This window comes from Salmo salar, chromosome ssa29 (genome assembly GCF_905237065.1).
Source record: "Salmo salar chromosome ssa29, Ssal_v3.1, whole genome shotgun sequence".
Classification (NCBI taxonomy): domain Eukaryota; kingdom Metazoa; phylum Chordata; class Actinopteri; order Salmoniformes; family Salmonidae; genus Salmo; species Salmo salar.
The window spans coordinates 25,284,592-25,305,959 of NC_059470.1; the positions used below are offsets into that span (position 1 = coordinate 25,284,592).

Consider the following 21,368-nt stretch of genomic DNA (forward strand, 5'->3'; position numbering starts at 1 on the left):
CAAAATATGTTATATTTGAGATTCTTCAAATATCCACCCTTTTCCTTCATGACAGCTTTGCACACTCTTGGCATTCTCTCAACCAGCTTCATGAGGTAGTCACCTGAAATGCATTTCAATTAACAGGTGTGCCTTCTTAAAAGTGAATTTGTGGAATTTCTTTCCTCCTCAATGCGTTTGAGTCAAACAGTTGTGTTGTGACAAAGTAGGGGGTATACAGAAGATAGCCCTATTTGGTAAAAGACCAAGTCCATATTATGGCAAGAACAGCTCAAATAAGCAAAGAGAAACGACAATCAATTACTACTTTAAGACATGAAGGTCAGTCAATACAGAACATTTCAAGAACTTTGAAAGTTTCTTCAAGTACAGTCACAAAAACCATCAAGCTCTATGATGAAACTGGCCCTCATGAGGACCGCCACAGGAAAGGAAGACCCAGAGTTACCTCTGCTGCAGAGGATAAGTTCATTAGAGTTACCAGCCTCAGAAATTGCAGGCCAAATAAATGCTTCAGAGTTCAAGTAACAGACACATCTCAACATCAACTGTTCAGGTGGTCGAATTGCTGCAAAGAAACCACTAATGAGGGACACCAATAATAAGAAGAGACTTGCTTGGGCCAAGAAACACGAGCGGTGAAAATTTGTCCTTTGGTCTGGAGTCCAAATTGAAGATTTTTGGTTCCAACCGCCATGTCTGTGAGATGCGGTGTGGGTAAAACGGGTGATCTCCGTATGTGTATTTTCCACCGTAAAGCATAGAGGGGGTGTTATGGTGTTGGGGTGCTTTGCTGGTGACACTGTCTAAGATTTATTTAGAATTCAAGGCACACTTAACCAGCATGGTTACCACAGCATTCTGCAGCGATACGCCATCCCATCTGGTTTGGTGGGACTACCATTTGTTTTTCAATAGGACAATGACCCAACACACCTCCAGGCTGTATAAGGGCTATTTTACCAAGAAGGAGAGTGATGGTGCTGCATCAGATGACCTGGCCTCCACAATCCCCCGATCTCAACCAAATGAGATGGTTTGGGATGAGTCAGACCGCAGAGTGAAGGAAAAGCAGCTAACAAGTGCTCAGCATATATGGGAACTCCTTCAAGACTATTGGAAAAGCATTCCAGTTGAAGCTGGTTGAGAGAATGCCAAAAGTGTGCAAAGCTGTCATCAAGGCAAAGGGTGGTTATTTGAAGATTCTCAAATATAAAATATAATTTTGATTTGTTTAACAAGTTTTTGGTTACTACATGATTCCATGTTATTTCATAGTTTTGCTGTCTTCACTATTATTCTACAATGTAAAAATTAAGAAAAACCATTGAATGCAGTGTTTTAAAACTTTTGACAGGTAATGTAATTATAGAGAGAAGCTCAAAATAGCAACATGTGAGAAATACTGTACTTATTTAATGTTTCAATGGAACCCACCAAAATCATACAATTATTTAATAGAAAATACATTGAACCAAAATCAAGGTTTCATAAGTATTGGCACTCCTCATTTAGTACTCTGGCAAGGATAACAGCATGGAGTCTTTTCCTGTAATGTTTGACAAGGTTAAGGAACACATTTGGAGGGATTTTGGAACATTCCTCTATGCAGATCCTTTCAAGATCCTTCACATTCTTGGTTTTGCAGTTATCAACTGCCCTCTTCTACTCAGCCCACAGGTTTTCGATTGGATTGATGTCCGGCAACTGAGATGTCCATGGTGGAACATTGATTTTGTTGTCATAGAACCATTTCTGTGTGGATCTTGAGGTATGTTTTGGGTCATTGTCTTGTTGGAAAGTCCACCTACGGCAAAGTCCCAGCCTTCTGGCAGAGGCAACCAGATTGTCAGCCAAAATTGCCTGATACTTGGTGGAATTCATTATGCCATCAATGATAACCAGTGTCCCTGGACCTCTGGAATTAAAACAGCGCCAAAACATCACTGACCCACCATCATATTTCACTGTGGGTATGAGGTGCCTCTCCTTGTATACCTCTCTGTTTCGACGCCAAACATGCCATTGCTGTATCTGACCAAAACGTTCAATTTTGGTCTCAACTGACCAGAGCACCTTCTTTCAGTCATAATTTAAATGACGTTTGGCAAACTCTATGCCCTTGCGTCTGTGTCTTGGGGTCAGAAAGGGCTTTTACTGGCAACCCTTCCAAAAGAGCCTGTGGTTGTGGAGGTGGCATCTGATGGTGCGTTTTGAAACCTGGTGACCCCAAGGCCTGCAATTCTTTCACAGTGATTCTTGGGGATTTTGTTGCTTCTCTCACCATCCTCCTCCCTATCCTGGGGGGCAAAATGTATTTGCGTCCTCTCCCCGTGAGGTTTTCAACTGTTCCATATCTTTAGAATTTTTTTTATAATTGCCCTGACAGTGCTCAGTGGTATATTCAATCGTTTGTAGATCTTCTTGTAGCCATTACCAGATTTATGAAGGTCTACGACCGTCTGTCTCTTTTGAACTGCCAGTTCTTTTGTTTTCTTCATGGTGTTGGATGACAAAGGGATATTGCATGCGTGTTACCTCATTTTTATACCCTAGTGAAACAGGAAGTGATGTAATGGCTCAATATAGTTCCTTAAGACTTAGATACACTTAAATAAGTGGAGTTTAATTTTGGTAGATGTTATTTACAATAATCTTTATGGGTGCCATTAATTGTGAAACCTTGATTTGGAGGACATTGATTTTTTATTAACTCAATAAATGATTTTGGTGGGTTCCATTGAAACATTAATAAAGTACGGTATTTCTCACATTAGTATTTTGAGTTTCTCTCTATAATTATATTGTTTATATTTTTTTAAGTATTGTTTGTGCATTGCCAGTCAGGGGTGCCAGTAATTTTAGAGCCCACTACAGGTTACTGTAGACTACTGACAATGTTACAAGCATGATTCAGAATTTAGGGAGAGATGTTTAAAATAATAGATTAACTTTAATGCTAGTTAAGGCTACAATAGTTGAAAAAGAAAAGGAGAGCCTCACACTCTAGGAGCTCAGATGCAATCATTTTATAACCGACATTGACAGACAAGCCGCCTTCATCAGGGTATAATGACAAACACTGCGGGTCACTAGACTATATACTTTGAAAGGACACAGACAGGTGTCTAATCATGGCCAGGTGTGGCTTGATATCATTGGTTGATTTACAGATATAAATTGAACTTATAAAAAGCATGAATGAATAACATACGATCATAGATACAATTTGGCTACATAGGCCAACAAACACTTTACAATGGATAGCAAAAACACACTAATCACAAGAAGTCTATGTTGAGACCGACGGGAGCAAGGGTCTTTAAAATAAAGATCCAGGCAGCCTCTCGTTTTAACAATAAATTGTCAAGGTCACCCCGTCTCCAATCGAATTTTAGCAACTGATGGTGCTACGATGCTCAGAGATTATTACTTTTAATTTGCGCTTCGTATTACACACATCATTTTTTACCACAAGGACAAGTTCTAAGATAAATACCTGCCTTAGTGGAGCACGTGATAACACTTTTGATTGGGATCAGTTTCCCTGTTTGAGGGTGTTTGAAGGATCTACATCTACAACACAGCCATTACACTTGCAGTTTCCATCCGGTAGTGGTGGAAATAGACGTTGTCCAGGGGTATTTTGGGGTGGTAAATCAGTTTACCAATTGATCGCAGAAATTTCTGCCCGGCGAGATCCAATGTGAAACGTAATAACTATTGTATTTATTAACTACAAAAAGGTTAGATGTGTTTAAGTTCTAGTGCTGCTCTGCACACACAAGCTTGTTAGCTAGTTGCTAGCTAGCTAACAAGCTTGTGTGTGCAGAGCAGCACTAAAACTAGCTCTGGTGCACGGCTAAACCAACTCGGAAGTTCAAAGTTCATCCATAGAAGCCACGCTACTTTCTTTCGGTACGAAACGGTCCAGAACTTTATTTTCCTGGTCAGAACTGTAGAATGGAACGAAACGATTGGAAAATTATTTCAGTTCCAACCCCTGGTCAGCACCACTGGGACTCAGATCAGGGGTCATTTCCCAGGGACCTTTTCAGCAGGTTTCTGGTGTTGTATTATTCTGAGTTTCCCTCCTTGAGCTCAGTGACTCAACACTGTGGGTCTCCATTATTCATAGGAGTGAAACTACTCACTTCTCCCCCATTGACGAAATCCAAGACGAAGTACAACTTGTCTGTCGTCTGGAAGGAATAATGCAAGCCGACCAGGAATGGGTGTTTTACATTCTTCAGTAGCACGTTGCGCTCCGCCATGATGTGTTTTTGCTGGTGGAAACAGGAGAAATGGTATTGGTGGGGTGAACATAGAAATAACGTACTCAACATTGAGAAACAGAGTAATAACACTTCAGAATAAATTACCTCTCTCCTGTTGAGAATGACCCTTTTCTGCAGGACCTTGATTGCGTAATACTTCCCGTCCAGTTTCCGTTTTGCAAGGAGAACCTTCACGTGGGAGAGAATATAAAAGTATGGTGTTCAATTGTTGTTAAAACCCTTCAGTTACCACATCAGGGACAATACAGTTCCAACAATGAGGCAGTGAAATTACAGAACTGTAAGACTACCACTTCCCAAATGGAAAGGCCATCTACTGATAGACAAAGAAGTAAAACAGCATTCTTTACCACACTAGTAAGAGCAAACAAAAAATGCCATTGTTTGTGTTGCTGTGGAGTTTCTCTTCACAGTGAACTACAAAGACAAAAGCAGTGCTAATTTTGTAACTTTTTTTGTTGATTTTGTCTAGTTTTATTCATTTTGACTAAAATATAATTAAGGTCTTAGTCACATTATTCAAATGACAATGATTTAATCTAGTTATTGTCAAAATGACACAGTTGGCCATTTTAGTCAACTAAATGCCTTACATTTTAGTCACATTACATTTGTATTGCCTCAAACTATTGTAAATCACTGACTTCCATGTCCACAAACATAAATAGTCAAACCAACATATTTTTCTGCATAACATCGTATTCTTTTCCCAACAGCAGAAATATGACAAAAATACAGTGCATTCATACACTTCCCTTCATCCACATTGTTACGTTACATCCTTACTCTAAAATGGATTAAAGAAAATATTTTCCTCATCAATCTACAAACAATACCTCAATGACAAAGGCACAAAATGTTTAGAAATTTTACCGAATTTATTAAATATAAAAAACAGAAATACCTTATTTACATAAGTATTCAGACCCTTTGCTATGAGACTCGAAATTGAGCTCAGGTGCATCCTGTTTCCATTGATCATCCTTGAGATGTTTCTACAACTTGACTGGTGTCCACCTGTGGTAAATTCAATTGATTGGACATGATTTGGAAAGGCACACACCTGCCTATATAAGGTCCCACAGTTGACATTGCATGTCAGAGCAAAAACCAAGTCATGAGGTCAAAGAAATTGTCCGTAAAGCTCAAAGAAAGGATTGTGTTGAGGCACAGATCTGGGGAAGGGTGCAAAAAGAGTTCTGCAGCATTATTTGGTCCCCAAGAACACAATGGCCTCCATCATTCTAAAATGGAAGAAGTTTGGAACCACCAAGACTATTCCTAGAGCTGGCCACCTGGCCAAACTGAGCAATTGGGGAAGGGCCTCGGTCAAGGTGGTGACCAAGAACCCGATGATCACTGACAGCTCCAGAGTTCCTCTGTGGAGATGGGAGAACCTTCCAGAAGGACAACCATCGCTGCAGCACTCCACCAATCAGGCCTTTATGGTAGAGTGGCCAGACAGAAGCCATTCCTCAGTAAAAGGCACATGACAGCCCGCTTGGAGTTTGCCAAAAGGCACCTAAAGGACTCTCAAGACCATGTTAAACAAGATTATCTGGTCTGATGAAAGAAAGAATGAACTCTTTGGCCTGAATGTCAAGCGTCACATCTGGAGGAAACATGGCACCATCCCTACGGTGAAGAATGGTGGTGGCAGCATCATACTGTGGGGATGTTTTTCAGCGCTCCATCACTCTCCTTGGTCAAATAGCCCTCACACAGCCTGGACATGTGTTTTGGGTCATTGTCCTGTTGAAAACAAATGATAGTCCCACCAAGAGCAAACCAGATGGGATGGTGTATCGCTGCAGAATACTGTGGTAGCCATGCTGGTTAAGTGTGCCTTGAATTCTAAATAAATCACTGACAGTGTCACCAGCAAAGCACCCCCACACCACCTCCATGCTTCACGGTGGGAACCACACATGCGGAGATCATCCGTTCACCTACTCTGCGTCTGACAAAGACGCGGCGGTTGGCACCAAAAATCTCAAATTTGGAGCCATCAGACCAAAGGACTGATTTCCACCGGTCTAATGTCCATTGCTCGTGTTTCTTGGCCTAAGCAAGTCTCTTCTTAATGGTGTCCTTTAGTAGTGGTTTCTTTGCAGTAATTCGACCATGAAGGCCTGATTCATGCAGTCTCCTCTGAACAGTTGAGATGTGTCTGTTACTTGAAGTCTGAAGCATTTATTTGGGCTGCAATTTCTGAGGCTGGTAACTCTAATGAACATGTTTTCTGCAGCAGAGGTAACTTTGGGTATTCCTTTCCTGTGGTGTTTCTCATGAGAGCCAGTTTCATCATAGCGCTTGATGGTTTTTGTGACTGCACTTGAAGAAACTTTAGAAGTTCTTGACATTTTCTGGATTGACTGATCTTCATATGAAAAGCCAACTGACATTTACTCTTGAGGTGCTGACTTGTTGCACCCTCGACAACTACTGTGATTATTATTATTATTATTTGAGCATGCTGGTCATTTATGAACATCTTGGCCATGTTCTGTTATCTCCACCCAGCACAGCCAGAAGAGGACTGGCCACCCGTCATAGCCTGGTTCCTCTCTAGGTTTCGGCCTTTCTAGGGAGTTTTTCCTAGCCACCGTGCTTCTACATCTGCATTACTTGCTGTTTGGGGTTTTAGGCTGGGTTTCTGTACAGCAATTTGAGATATCAGCTGATGTAAGAAGGGCTATATAAATACATTTGATTTGATTTTAAAGTAATAATGGACTGTCGTTTCTCTGTTTATTTGAGCTGTTCTTGCCATATTATGGACATGGTCTTTTACCAAATAGGGCTATCTTCTGTATACCACCCCTACCTTGTCACAACACAACTGATTGGCTCAAAACGCATTATGGAAAGAAATTCAAAAAAATGTACTTTTAACTAGACCTGTTAATTGAAATGCATTCCAGCTGACTACCTCATGAAGCTGGTTTAGAGAATGCCAAGTGTGCAAAGCTGTCATCAAGGCAAAGGGTGTCTACTTTGATGAATCTCAAATATAAAATATATTTAGATTTGTTTTATACTTTTTTGGTCACTACATGATTCCATATGTATTATTTCATAGTGTTGATGTCTTCACTATTATTCTACAACATAGAAAATAGTAAAAATATAAACCCTTGAATGAGTGGGTGTGTCTAAACTTTTGACTATTACTGTGTAAATATATGTAAATCTAATATTAATTACATTTGCTATTATGGGGTATTGTGTGTGTATATTGATTAGGAAAAAAACAATTTAATCAATATTAGAATAAGGCTGTAACAAAAACAAATGCGCTGTATTCAGCCTACATGGATACTGTACATTACAGACAGACAGAGAGATAGAGACAAGCACAATCACCAGATGGTGCCGCAAAGTCTAGGCAAAGTAGTCTGGGTTGCACCTCCATCACTCGGTCACGTCATTGACATTGTTATCAACGTTCCAGACACCACAGCCACATTGGTGTCCTAAAGTAGAACCGGGCTAATGACTTCGAAAGGGAGATAATGACTGTTTTTCCCAGTGATGTAGTCGAGTCACTAAACCTCGAGTCCGAATCCCTATGGCTGAAGTCCGAGTCCCAGTGCTCAAGTTGGAGTCTCTCGGTTCACATTAACTCAAAATAAAGTTATTTATCTAGTCAGATATAGTGTAGTGGCTACAGGAATTTAGTCAACTTGTTTGCTATCCATTTCACTTTCTTTCTGTGCCACCAAATGTTTGCATATAGGCTACTGGTAATGTTACCAGGGCCATGTTCAGTTGCAAAACGTTCTCAAATGTTGCAGATAGAAATCCCATGATTAGAGCAAACGTTATTCCTTATTCAACATGTCAGAGGCATGTTTGCTCTACATATCATATTTTGATCTGAATGTTCCAAAACATTGCATCCTGCAGGTTATTAGCTATAGCTAGCTAATGAGGTAACATGGCTGAATAAGGTGTAGCCTATCAAATGGTTAATGGTCCGGTCCGCAAGTAGCCCATCTGTAGAACGCCCCGCAATACGCTTTATAAATATAAAATGTGACCTGCCAATGCACAAACAAATACATACCTAGCGCCAGTATTATGGGCCATAAGGGCTAGAATCAAGACGTTTTCTCTGAGGAAAAGAAGGAGACTTGGCTACAGAATCTGATCCAGAACCTGGCTATGAAATGCAGTGGGGAAAGTGGGAGGGTTGAGCGAGACTACAAATTCAAAGACAGCCTACTTTTCTATCCTCATAGCTAGACTGCTGTTTTACTATTAAACTCAATGCCGCTATTGTTTTTAATTTTGTAAAGCAGCTTGTGTTTCCTAACCGGGAAAAGGGTAGCGAACTAGAAGGCTATTAGCAACTTTTTAGCGCATCTGTGCAGCTAATATTAAATTGTACTTATCACTCAATCTCTCCAAAAACTCTTGTTTAGTCCACTCAGTAGTCAGACTTTCGTCACAGAGATCATTTTGTATCGTCTCATTTTAGTCAAATGAAATGGGACTACTTAGTAAGTTATAGTCTCGTCAATTGCCACTGAAAAATAAGTGTTTGAGGAATACATTTTTTTGTTGACGAAATTAACACTGGACCAAAGACATTCAAAATGGCTGTAATATACACTCCTGTTCAAAAGTTTGGGGTCACTTAGAAATGTCCTTGTTTTCCATGAAACATACATGAAATGAGTTGCAAAATGAATAGGAAACAGTCAAGATTTTGACAAGGTTATAAATAATGATTTTTAATTGAAATAATAATTGTGTCCTTCATACTTTGCTTTTGTCAAAGAATCCTCCATTTGCAGAATTACAGCCTTGCAGACCTTCGGCATTCTAGATGTCAATTTGTTGAGGTAATCTGAAGAGATTTCACCCCATGTTTCCTGAAGCACCTCCCACAAGTTGGATTGGCTTGATGGGCACTTTTTACATACCATACAGTCAAGCTGCACACACAACAGCTCAATAGGGTTGAGATCCAGTGACTGTGCTGGCCACTCCATCATAGACAGAATACCAGCTGACTGCTTCTTCCCTAAATAGTTCTTGCATAGTTTGGAGCTGTGCTTTGGGTCATTGTCCTGTTGTAGGAGGAAATTGGCTCCAATTAAGCACCGTCCACTGGGTATGGCATGTCGTTGCAAAATGGAGTGATAGCCTTTCTTCTTCAAGATCCCTTTTACCCTGTACAAATCTCCCACTTTACCACCACCAAAGCACCCCCAGACCATCACATTGCCTCCACCATGCTAGACAGATGGCATCAAGCACTCCTCCAGCATCTTGTCATTTTTTCTGCGTCTCACGAATGTTCTTCTTTGCGATCCGAACACCTCAAACTTAGATTTGTCTGTCCATAACACTTTTTTTCCAATCTTTCTCTGTCCAGTGTCTGTTATTTTGCCCATCTTAATCTTTTCTTTTTTTGGCCAGTTTGAGATATGTTTTTTTCTTTGCAACCCTGCCTAGAGGCCAGCATCCCGGAGTCGCCTCTTCACTGTTGACATTGGGACTGGTGTTTTGCTATTATTAAATACTATTTAATGAAGCTGCCAGTTGAGGACTTGTGAGGCATCTGTTTCTCAAACTAGACACTCTAATGTACTTGTCCTCTTGCGCAGTTTTGCATCGGGGCCTCCCACTCCTCTTTCTATTCTGGTTAGAGACAGTTTGCGCTGTTCTGTGAAGGGAGTAGTACACAGCGTTGTACGAGATCGTCAGTTTCTTGGCAATTTACCGCATGGTATAACCTTAATTTCTCAGAACAAGAATAGACTGACGAGTTTCAGAAGAAAGGTCTTTGTTTCTGGCCATTTTGAACCTGTAATCGAACCCACAAATGCTGATGCTCCAGATACTCAACTAGTCTAATGAAGGCCAGTTTTCAGCTTTGCTAACATTATTGCAAAAGGGTTTTCTAATGATCAATTAGCCTTTTAAAATGATAATCTTGAATTAGCTAACACAACGTGCCATTGGAACACAGGAGTGATGGTTGCTGATAATGGGCCTCTGTACACCTATGTAGATATTCCATTAAAACTCAGCCGTTTCCAGCTACAATAGTCATTTACAACATTAATGTCTACACTGTTATTTGCTTTTCTTTCAAAAACAAGGACATTTCTAAGTGACCCCAAACTTTTGAACGGTAGTGTGTATATATACTGTATTATGCATAGTCACATACCTTTCCAAAGCTCCCCTTTCCGATGACTTTGAGAAAGTCAAAGTCTGTGGGCTTTGCACTAAAATGTGGAAAACAAAAAAGGTAAGCAAACAAAATAAGTGAAATTTTTGGGACAAAGAAATGGCTACGATAAGGCCTGCAAAGGTTACTTAAAAGGAAAATGACATCCAGAAAACACATTAATACAACAGAAATATCTGCAGGCCTCAATTCAACGTGAGACTGTGTAACCTACTGTGGATTTCCAGATGGTCCCAGGTTAATATTTCTGGAGGTAGAGCTGTTCTGCAAACCAGAGAGAACAGATGATCTAGGTTAAAAACGCAGACATAGAGGCCATAGAGTCTAAATCTTTAATCTACCAGAACTCTATCCTCGTCATTCCTGCTTATAAGCAAAAATTAAAGCAGGAAGCACCAGTGACTCGGTCTATAAAAAAAGTGGTCAGATGAAGCAGATGCTAAACTACAGGACTGTTTTGCTATCACAGACTGGAACATGTTCCGGGATTCTTCCGATGGCATTGAGGAGTACACCACATCAGACACTGGCTTCATCAATAAGTGCATCGAGGACGTCGTCCCAACAGTGACTGTAAGTACATACCCTAACCAGAAGCCATGGATTACAGGCAACATCTGCACTGAGCAAAAGGGTAGAGCTGCCGCTTTCAAGGTGCAGGACTCTAACCCGGAAGCTTAAAAGAAATCCTGCTATGCCCTGCGACGAACCATCAAACAGGCAAAGCGTCAATACAGGGCTAAGATTAAATCATACTACACCGGCTCCGACGCTCGTCTTATGTGGCAGGGCTTGCAAACTATTACAGACTACAAAGGGAAGCACAGCCGCGAGCTGCCCAGTGACACGAGCTTACCAGATTAGCTAAATCACTTCTATGCTCGCTTCGAGGCAAGCAACACTGAGGCATGCATGAGAGCATCAGCTGTTCCGGACGACTGTGTGATCACGCTCTCCGTAGCCGACGTTAGTAAGACCTTTAAACAGGTCAACATACACAAGGCTCCGGGGCCAGACGGATTACCAGGACGTGTGCTGACCAACTGGCAGGTGACTTCACTGACATTTTCAACATGTCCCTGATTGAGTCTGTAATACCAACATGTTTCAAGCAGACCACCATAGTCCCTGTGCCCAAGAACACAAAGGCAACCTGCCTAAATGACTACAGATCCGTAGCACTCACGTCCGTAGCTATGAAGTGCTTTGAAAGGCTGGTAATGGATCACATCAACACCATTATCACAGAAACCCTAGACCCACTCCAATTTGCATACTGCCCAAACAGATCCACAGATGATGCAATCTCTATTGCACTCCACACTGCCCTTTCCCACTTGGACAAAAGGAACACCTACGTGAGAATGCTATTCATTGACTACAGCTCAGCGTTCAACACCATAGTACCCTCAAAGATCATCACTAAGCTAAGGATCCTGGGACTAAACACCTCCCTCTGCAACTGGATCCTGGACTTCCTGACGGGTCACCCCCAGGTGGTGAGGGTAGGTAGCAACACATCTGCCACGCTGATCATCAACACTGGAGCTCCCCAGGGGTGCGTGCTCAGCCCCCTCCTCACCCACGACTGCATGGCCAGGCGTGACTCCAACACCATCATTAAGTTTGCAGACGACACAACAGTGGTAGGCCTGACCACCGACAACGACGAGACAGCCTATAGGGAGGTCAGAGACCTGGCCAGGTGGTGCCAGGAAAACAACCTATCCCTCAACGTAACCAAGACTAAGGAGATGATTGTGGACTACAGGAGAAGGCCCCCATTCTCATCGACGGGGCTGTAGTGGAGCAGGTTGAGAGCTTCAAGTTCCTTGGTGTCCACATCAACAACAAACTACAATGGTCCAAACACACCAAGACAGTCGTGAAGAGGGCACAACAAAGCCTATTCCCCCTCAGGAAACTAAAAAGATTTGGCATGGGTCCTGAGATCCTCAAAAGGTTCTACAGCTGCAACATCGAGAGCATCCTGACTGGTTGCATCACTGCCTGGTACGGCAATTGCTCGGCCTCTGACCGCAAGGCACTACAGAGGATAGTGCGTACAGCCCAGTACATCACTGGGGCAAAGCTGCCTGCCATCCAGGACCTCTACACCAGGCGGTGTCAGAGGAAGGCCCTAAAAATTGTCAAAGACCCCAGCCACCCCAGTTATAGACTGTTCTCTCTACTACGGCATGGCAAGCGGTACCGGAGTGCCAAGTCTAGGACAAAAAGGCTTCTCAACAGTTTTTACCCCCAAGCCATAAGACTCCTGAACAGGTAATCAAATGGCTACCCGGACTATTTGCATTGTGTGCCACCCCCCAACCCCTCTTTTTACACTGCTGCTACTCTCTGTTTATCATATATGCATAGTCACTTTAACTATACATTCATGTACATACTACCTCAATAAGCCTGACTAACCGGTGTCTGTATGTAGCCTCGCTACTTTTATAGCCTCGCTACTGTATATAGCCTGTATTTTTACTGTTGTTTTATTTCTTCACTTACCTATTGTTCACCTAATACCTTTTTTGCACTATTGGTTAGAGCCTGTAAGTAAGCATTTCACTGTATTGTCTACACCTGTTGTATTCGGCGCACGTGACAAATAAACTTTGATTTGAAGTCTCAAATGACAACTGTACACTGCTGCGTTATTGTTGTAGAATGTAATAAATTATCACACATTGACAATACAATATCCAATACATAGAATACTTAATCAAGTACTCATTCATGCTAAATCAGAGCAGAGATGTTATTCAATGCTCCCTCAAGGCCATATGTGACATATTTCTTCAGTTTCAAGACGTGACAACTAAATCTATAAAACAGTCTTATCTCCTTTCCACAGACATCATACTGTCCTGTCATCCCCTACCTTGTCATCTTCGTCCTCGGATGCATCTGAGAAGTTTTGAGATTTGTCCATCTGCAGGAATGCTCTGACATCAGGCCTATCAGACAGACAGACAGATAGACAGATAGATGGGCAGAGTGGTCACATGTTAGGGGTCTGACTGAGACATACACAAAGCCACTGCTGTTAGAGAAGCACCGCTTTTAGACTCCATGTTAAACATCCCTGGGTCAGGAGCAGTGTTGGGGGTAACGTGTCACAAATTACTTTTATGAGTAACATGTTACTTTTGAAATTGGGTAATATTATTACAGTTACTTTGTCAACTAACGTGTGTTACTTTCAGAATCATCTCTCTACCGGGCGCGTGTTTCCTTGATCCGATCTCGACTTGTTCCCTCATTTAGTTCTCCAGCGAGTGGAGAAAGGCTGTTTGGAGAAAGGTCACGACAGCTTCATCCATAGAAATGTATAAACCCACCCCAACCACCCCAGCATATTGAATAAGGTACTTGCATTCATGTTTCCAACAAAATAAGAACTTGTTCTTAACTGACTTGCCTATTTAAATAAAAATAAAGTAGAAATGATCTATATTAATATCACTGCATTGTTGGGAAAGAGCTCTCAAGGTAAGAATAACACTGTAAAGTTTTACATCCTGTGCACGTGGCGAATAAACTTTGAAACTTTAGATTTTTGCCATCACGTCTGTGATAGCAAGGCCGATAGAGGGCTCTCCCAGGAGGAACTAGTGATCCACCTGAGTTAGTCTACTTACTATCTTTGGTAGAGCACACGCGGCTCATCTTGCTCCCTCTGACAGTCAAACTGTGAGATTTCTATTTTTTTCCATGAAAGTAACAGAAAGTAATATAACGTGTTACTTTCCACACAAAGCAATATTGTAAAGTCATATGTTACTTTTGCGAAATGTAACATTTACTTTTTCAAGTAACGAATCTCAACAATGTTCAGGAGATACCGCCATGACACGACAGGGTTACATATGCTCCCTTCTGAGCTTACCATCCCCAGATCCTAACCATAAGCAAGAGGGAGAACCGTAACCAAGAGGGAGAACCGTAACCAAGAGGGAGAACCGTAACCAAGAGTGGAGAACCGTAACCAAGAGGGAGAACCGTAACCAAGAGTGGAGGAAACACAAAACTGACCTTAGATTAGTTTCTAGGGGTAACTTCCTACTTGTATAGGGGGCTTCACACTTGGATAAAGTGAGGCAGATCGATTTGGTTTATTTTATATTTAATTCAATAACTTATTTAGCTAGCTGACCAGTTATACAATACTTACTGGATACTGAGCTGAGGATGTGAGACCAGTCTCTGAATGAACTCATGTAAACCTGTTCTTCTTTGCTTGATAAACTCTAAAAAATAGAAATGGACAATTTTATAAATACAATATTTGATATTGACCCGGTATCACAAATGAAAGACAACCTACAGACAAACGAGCAGATATGATGCAAAGTTTTTCTGGTGTAGTTTCATATCATCCGTAATCTAGTTTGTAATACCCAAATGAGCTAATTTGTTTACAATTTAAATAAAACAAAATAGTTGGCTGAAGGTCTGTGGAAAACAGAGGGGTCTGTATTGAATTCTAATCTACTGAATACATTTTTAGAATAGAGTGCACTTACAGGTAGTATACTGTACTTTTATCAGATGAATCAATACGGTACCTGGGTCAAAGTTGTCCCCAAATATCCTCTTAGCTGGGATTTTCAAGTTCAAAGATGGAAACTGTTTCCTCAACTGCATAAATAGAAAAGACAGACAAATCAGATTATAGAAAGTATATATAAAAATAGATGTCACAGGGACCAAAATGACTCTCTACTTTCATTTTCCCAATTATGAGAGTTGAATAACCTGATTTTCTAAATGTCAACTAAGCAAAAATCCCCACTCACAGCCTGAAAAATACTCCTTAAAACATCGGATAAGATTCTATTTTGATCAAAATCGAGCTTTGCCCAGTTTAGTCAGCAGATCTCTGATGAAAAGGTTCAGTAAGAAAGGAAGCCTGGAGTCTCACGACAACATGCATTTATCACACTGTAACACTTCCACTTACTGTGTTGTAGAGCTTGTCAAACTCCGCGTATCGCCTGAAGACAAACCACTCATGTCTCCCTACGTTGACCATCACTTTGTAAACCTGGACAAAAGTGGAGGAAAACACATTTTAGTATAGACCTAGACAAAACGACACCGATGCCCTACTTTCTACTGATAATAAACACTCTCTAATAACCATTCTGGATAATGTCTATACAAGATATACTGCAGTTTGTAATACTGCCTGCTGAACAGCCGTTGCCACAGCAACACTATTATACTATACTCATTACTCACAGTGTAGCGCTTCTTCTTGTCCCTCTGCTCGTTGTAGCAGGGGATGCTGACATTGGGGAAGCTGGACTGCTCCTCCATCCTGAGCTGGAGCAGTCAGAGTTCAGAGGTTTGAGGTCAAAGCGTAGGTCAAGCCTCTCAGCACCCTTCCACAGCGTCCGGTCCTGGACAGAGCTCACGTGGACAACTGAACCATCCTCATCCTGGTTGACTGCTGTCGACAAGAGATGAGAGAGATTAGATTATACACTGAACAAAAATATATATGCAACATACAAGAATTTCAAAGATTTTACTGAGTTACCGTTCATATAAGGAAATCAGTCAATTGAAATAAATGCATTAGGCGTACAGCCAAATTCTCTAAAACGATGTTGGCAGCGGCTTATGGTATAGAAATTAACATTCAATTCTCTGGCAACAGCTCTGGTGGACATTCAGTCAGCATGCCAATTTCACACTCCTTTAAAACTTGAGACATCTGTGGCGTTGTGTGACAAAACTGCACAATTTAAAGTGGCCTTTTATTGTCCCCAGCACAAGGCGCACCTGTGTAATGATCACACTGTTTAATCAGCTTCTTGATATGCCACACCTGTCAGGTGGATGGATTATCTTGGCAAAGGAGAAATGGTCACTAACAGGGATGTAAACACATTTGTACAGAAATATTTTTTGGGTGCATGTGGAAAACTTGTGGGATCTTTTATTTCAGCTCATAAAACATGGGACCAACAACTTACATGTTGCGTTTTATATTTTTGTTCAGTATAGAGGTACTATAGAGAAAGGATACTGCACTCTATTCCATATGAGAGAATGAGCATACCTGCTCTATCATGTTACAGTTCTGCCTACAACCGTCTTAACGTTTCAGCCACCGGAATAAACCCCAAGCTCAGCCCTCATACATTGATCCTGCATGGAGCTGATTGCAGAGCACAGATTCTCAGCAGTTGTGGAGGGAGTTGTTGTTTGTAGCAGCTAGCGTGACAGAGGAGAACCCACACTGTAGTCAGTGAGCATCAACAGCCTCACAGCAGGTTACCTCATCCTGGAAAGACAGATATTAGGCTACACACCCCCCCCGAGTCTCACCACGCTCTCTGTCGCCTACGCGCCCACTCTATCCTGTTTAGTTCTTTACCTCCTACCTCACCACTTTCACTACTATCCACCTCTTCTCATCCCCGCATCACCTACTATCCGCCTCTTCTCATCCCCGCATCACCTACTATCCGCCTCTTCTCATCCCCGCATCACCTACTATCCGCCTCTTCTCATCCCCGCATCACCTACTATCCGCCTCTTCTCATCCCCGCATCACCTACTATCCGCCTCTTCTCATCCCCGCATCACCTACTATCCGCCTCTTCTCATCCCCGCATCACCTACTATCCACCTCTTCTCATCCCCGCATCACCTACTATCCACCTCTTCTCATCCCCGCATCACCTACTATCCACCTCTTCTCATCCCCGTATCACCTACTATCCGCCTCTTCTCATCCCCGCATCACCTACTATCCACCTCTTCTCATCCCCGCATCACCTACTATCCATTCCTCATCCTCTCTTCAGCCCCTCTCTCCAAACAGTTGGACCCAGAGCTGCATGACTTCACTCTCCTCCTCTTCCCGCTCTTCCTCTTCTCACATACAGCTCACACACACACTCCCACTCGTCCCCCCCACCCCCCCCCCCACACACACACTCCCGCTCGCACGCTGGGCCTGTGACATTCTCCCTGGCTCCTGTCACAGCATGGAGGACTGGAGGTATTTTTAGATAACCTTCCGCTGGCTCTTTGAAGTTTGAAGCACACAGGCTAGGTAGAGACCTGTAGGAAGCTTCCCAGTGGGATCCCCAAGACAGGAAGAGGTGCCATTGTAGTGAACACTCTAGAGAGGTAGTAGTGGCCTATTATGAAATCACCTTGAAGACCTTATTGGGAAAAGAGAATTTCATCAGTCTCTATCAAAGCCTATCGATGCCTTGAAACGATATGGAGAAATTACAAATGCCACCTCAATCAAATGTATTTTCTTCAGGTTAAAATGTGTTAATGTTGATATGCTGCAAGGCTCAATATTAAATGGTCAATGTCTGCTTTTAAAAAATGTTACCCATCAACCAATAGGTGCCCTTCTTTGCGAGGCATTGGAAAACTTCCCTGGTCTTTGTGGTCGAATCCATTTTTAGAAATTCGCTGCTCGACTGAGGGACCTTACAGATAATTGTATGTGTGGGGTACAGAGATGAGGTAGTCATTCAAAAATCATGTTTAACACTTTTGCGGTCTAAGCAACTTATTATGTGACTTGTTAAGCACAGTTTTACTCCTGAACTTATTTTGTCTTGCCATAACATTTCAGCTTTTCGTTTTTTTATTAATTTGTAAAAATGTCTAACAACATAATTCCACTTTGACATTATGGGGTATTGTGTGTATGTATGCCAGTGACGTGAAATCTCAATTTAATAAATGTTAAATTCAGACCGTAACACAACAAACGGTGAAAAGTCAAGGGGTGTGAATACTTTCTGACGGCACTGCACATGGGATCAGAGACCAGCAGCCTTCCATTGTCAATACCAGTGATAATAATGAATGTTATTTTATGAAGTAGTTCCTTGCATCATAACACAATTTTCAGTCACCTTTTTGTCCAACAGTGTGACAGAATTTGTATTTTTTTTGGGGGGGGGTGACAATTGACTTGAGCTTTCAGACAAGTAAAAAAAAAAAGAAATCCGTCCTAAAAAAAGTTCATGTCAAGCACTGTGCTGGTTACTTGCTGATCGTGTCGTGTCTGTTTTCCTGTTAGAAACAAAGCTTTTTGTTTGGTGGCGTGACACTGTGACTTGTCCTTTGTTTCATAGTGAGGTCAGCTACCATGTTAAGTAATTTCTTTCAGACCTTGCGATTCGGTGCTCGGTGTAGGCTACAACATGCTGGCTCTCTCTCACACAACACTTCCCAGTTAACTGTGCTGTACTGAATGTCTTCACAGAGGGATCTAATTCAACTCACGTAGTAGTAAAGACGCATAAAGGGAGAAAGCCTCTTAAAATGCAGAAGTGCATCTGAGAGACATTCAGTTCCACCCCCCCCCCCCACCCCCACAGAGAGCAGAGCACAGAGCCCATAGGCTTGACTGGGATATTATAAACAAATATTCTCCCACTGGGCTTGTTTCAAAATCAAATCATGCAAGCATGGCATAATGACTGTGCATCCCGAGGCAGAACCGCTTTTTAAAATTCCAGAAATACTTTTGTTCAAATGAGCCTAAGCTATAACATACTCCTTCATTTGGAATGCAGAACATAAAGTCCTGACCAATCCGCATCCTCAAACCAATATCACAAGAACAATCACATAAGGGGAAGGTAGACGTTAAGTTTGTGTTCAGGGGTTTTAGGTCACTAAATAAATACATTAAAACAGAAAATGTATCATCACATTCACCGCTGATCGCCAGATGTTGCAAGCGTAGTTACAACACTGGGCTTGAATTAACTTGTGCAGACAAGCTCAAATATGTTACTATCAAACATAGCCCTCTTCCTGGTTTGTTCAAACACACACACATCCTTGCCTGTGGAAAATCCTCTGAGGATGTTGAACAACCTGAGTGGCATTATTATTAGTCTCAGCAGCCCGATGTGTCTTGTCAGCGGTCAGACATAGAGGTCAGGAAACTCTGGATAAACAGCAGTGAAAGACCAGCCAGGAGAGCCATGTCAGTCGCTGTAGACATTGGGGGACAGAGCCTGACTAAACAAGAGTGTCCTCTTTTCTGCTGGTATAAAAGGATGGAAATGTAGTACAAGGATGGCCATGGAAATAGGCATTTGGCTTTACTGAGCTATTTCAATAGTTGTTGTTTTTATGAATTGGCCTATGTGTTGTTTAATTGGTGAGAGATCTATTTGTTATGCAACAGTATGGATTATTTCTAAAGGACCAACTACGCTATTGTTAGCCTGTGGGCTATACATTCACACAGAGACACTCATCTACAATAGACAAACATCCTCCCAGGGAGGAATTGATAATGACAAAGCTTTCTCTAAGAAAAGGAAGTGCGAGACGGCATCTGGACTAATGCCTAACCAGCAGTCCTGTACAGACGCCTCAAACCTCCACTGTTAATTAACAAACACTGGCTGTCCACAGCTGGCTGAGGAACTCCGTACTACTACAACTACTACTACACACTCACATAACTTCTCCTCTTAACTCTACTTCTCAGGCTTGGGAAGTATGGCTGTAAACAGCACCACCGAGAGCTAACAGAACAGAACTTGATGAGTGAAACTACAGTATTTGGACACTGGAGCATTTAGTCTGCAAATAGGCCTAACATTTGAATTAAGAATGTCTCTGAAAATCTAGAACTGACATTGGTGTATTGAGACTGGTGGATCTACCACACAGCAGTCATTTTAGGGTGTGTTTCCTGCCACCCCCTCATTCATGGTTATGTTGTAGCTTAAAGAAGCTTACTCTTATGGTTGGTTTGTTTCCCATAGACCAGGGACAGATGGCAAACAGGAGATGGACAATTCCAAGGTAACGAAATTAGACTCCGATTTTTTTTAATAAAATGTATGCCAAACATTAAACATTGATTTCAAAGTTTAAGAAACCATACAACTCTGAACATTTTACAAAAACACATTTACTGGAAAAACTGTGCAGATGCAAAGTTTTGTAACAGAATTTCAGTAAAATCTCCCTCATTTGCTTTTAATGTTTTCCCAAAAATATATGTTCTGAATTAAGATTAAACTATGTCTTCATAAAGAATGGAGTGTCAGCTATGGTGTGACACATTGACTTTGAAAACATATCTTTGGGTTATTAAACTACAGTAAGTGAAGTGGATTTACACCCAGTAACAGAATTGCTGTAATTGAATTTTATCCCTTCTGTCCCTGATCTGTACTACATAGAAATGCACAATTGTTGATATGAATGTCATTCTTTTCATGGTGATGTATCCTAAATAGGTACACAAAAGGTAAAAATATGCAATATTATCCTTTGCATATTTGGGTATTATTCTACACACTGGAAGGTTGTTTTAATGAGCTCTGCCCCAAACAAGACCACATTTGGTTGATCCAGACCGGACCAAATCTGAACCAATCATACACGTCTATGTTTCACAATTTGGACATCAAAGTACAAATACAGTACAGTACAGCACAGTTCAGTACACTAGAGCACAGCACACTAGAGTACAGTACAGTGTACTCAGCTCTAGTGTGCTCTGCTGTGTACTGAACTATACTCTACCTTTCTTAACTGTACTCTACTGTGCTGTGCTTTAATGTACTGTGAACCCAACTGTGGTTTGTGACCACTATGATTTCCCATTTCAGCCAATTGTATTTCAGAAATTCCGTTACCAATTTTTTGTAAATTCCGTTACCGAAACAAAATGTAAATAAGTAAAAAAATATATATACAACTAATTAATAGGTTTTCCTTTATCTGTTACTTCTGTCAACTTTCATTACCCTCCCTCCTCATGAGGGAGAGAAATGTGAAATTATCTTAAAGAGATTTGGGTTTTTGGTACTGGAATTTCAAGATACAAG

General features: G+C 41.5%; 1 protein-coding gene across 2 annotated transcripts in view; it reads right to left on the reverse strand.

Moving 5' to 3' along the window:
• The window catches only part of sgk3 (serum/glucocorticoid regulated kinase family member 3), a 33,229-nt gene that overhangs the window by 10,704 nt on the left and 1,157 nt on the right, over positions 1–21,368 (reverse strand). The window contains exons 2-10 of one of the 2 annotated variants that reach the window (XM_014181397.2): positions 15,760–15,970; positions 15,479–15,562; positions 15,084–15,156; positions 14,690–14,765; positions 13,397–13,472; positions 10,721–10,770; positions 10,486–10,543; positions 4,383–4,466; positions 4,155–4,286 (exon numbers count right to left, since the gene is read on the reverse strand). In XM_014181397.2, coding sequence (XP_014036872.1) covers positions 4,155–4,286; positions 4,383–4,466; positions 10,486–10,543; positions 10,721–10,770; positions 13,397–13,472; positions 14,690–14,765; positions 15,084–15,156; positions 15,479–15,562; positions 15,760–15,837 — 711 coding nt within the window. In that variant the 5' untranslated portion in view covers positions 15,838–15,970. The remainder of the gene's footprint in view (positions 1–4,154; positions 4,287–4,382; positions 4,467–10,485; positions 10,544–10,720; positions 10,771–13,396; positions 13,473–14,689; positions 14,766–15,083; positions 15,157–15,478; positions 15,563–15,759; positions 15,971–21,368) is intronic. The other variant, XM_014181398.2, reaches the window with a different exon arrangement.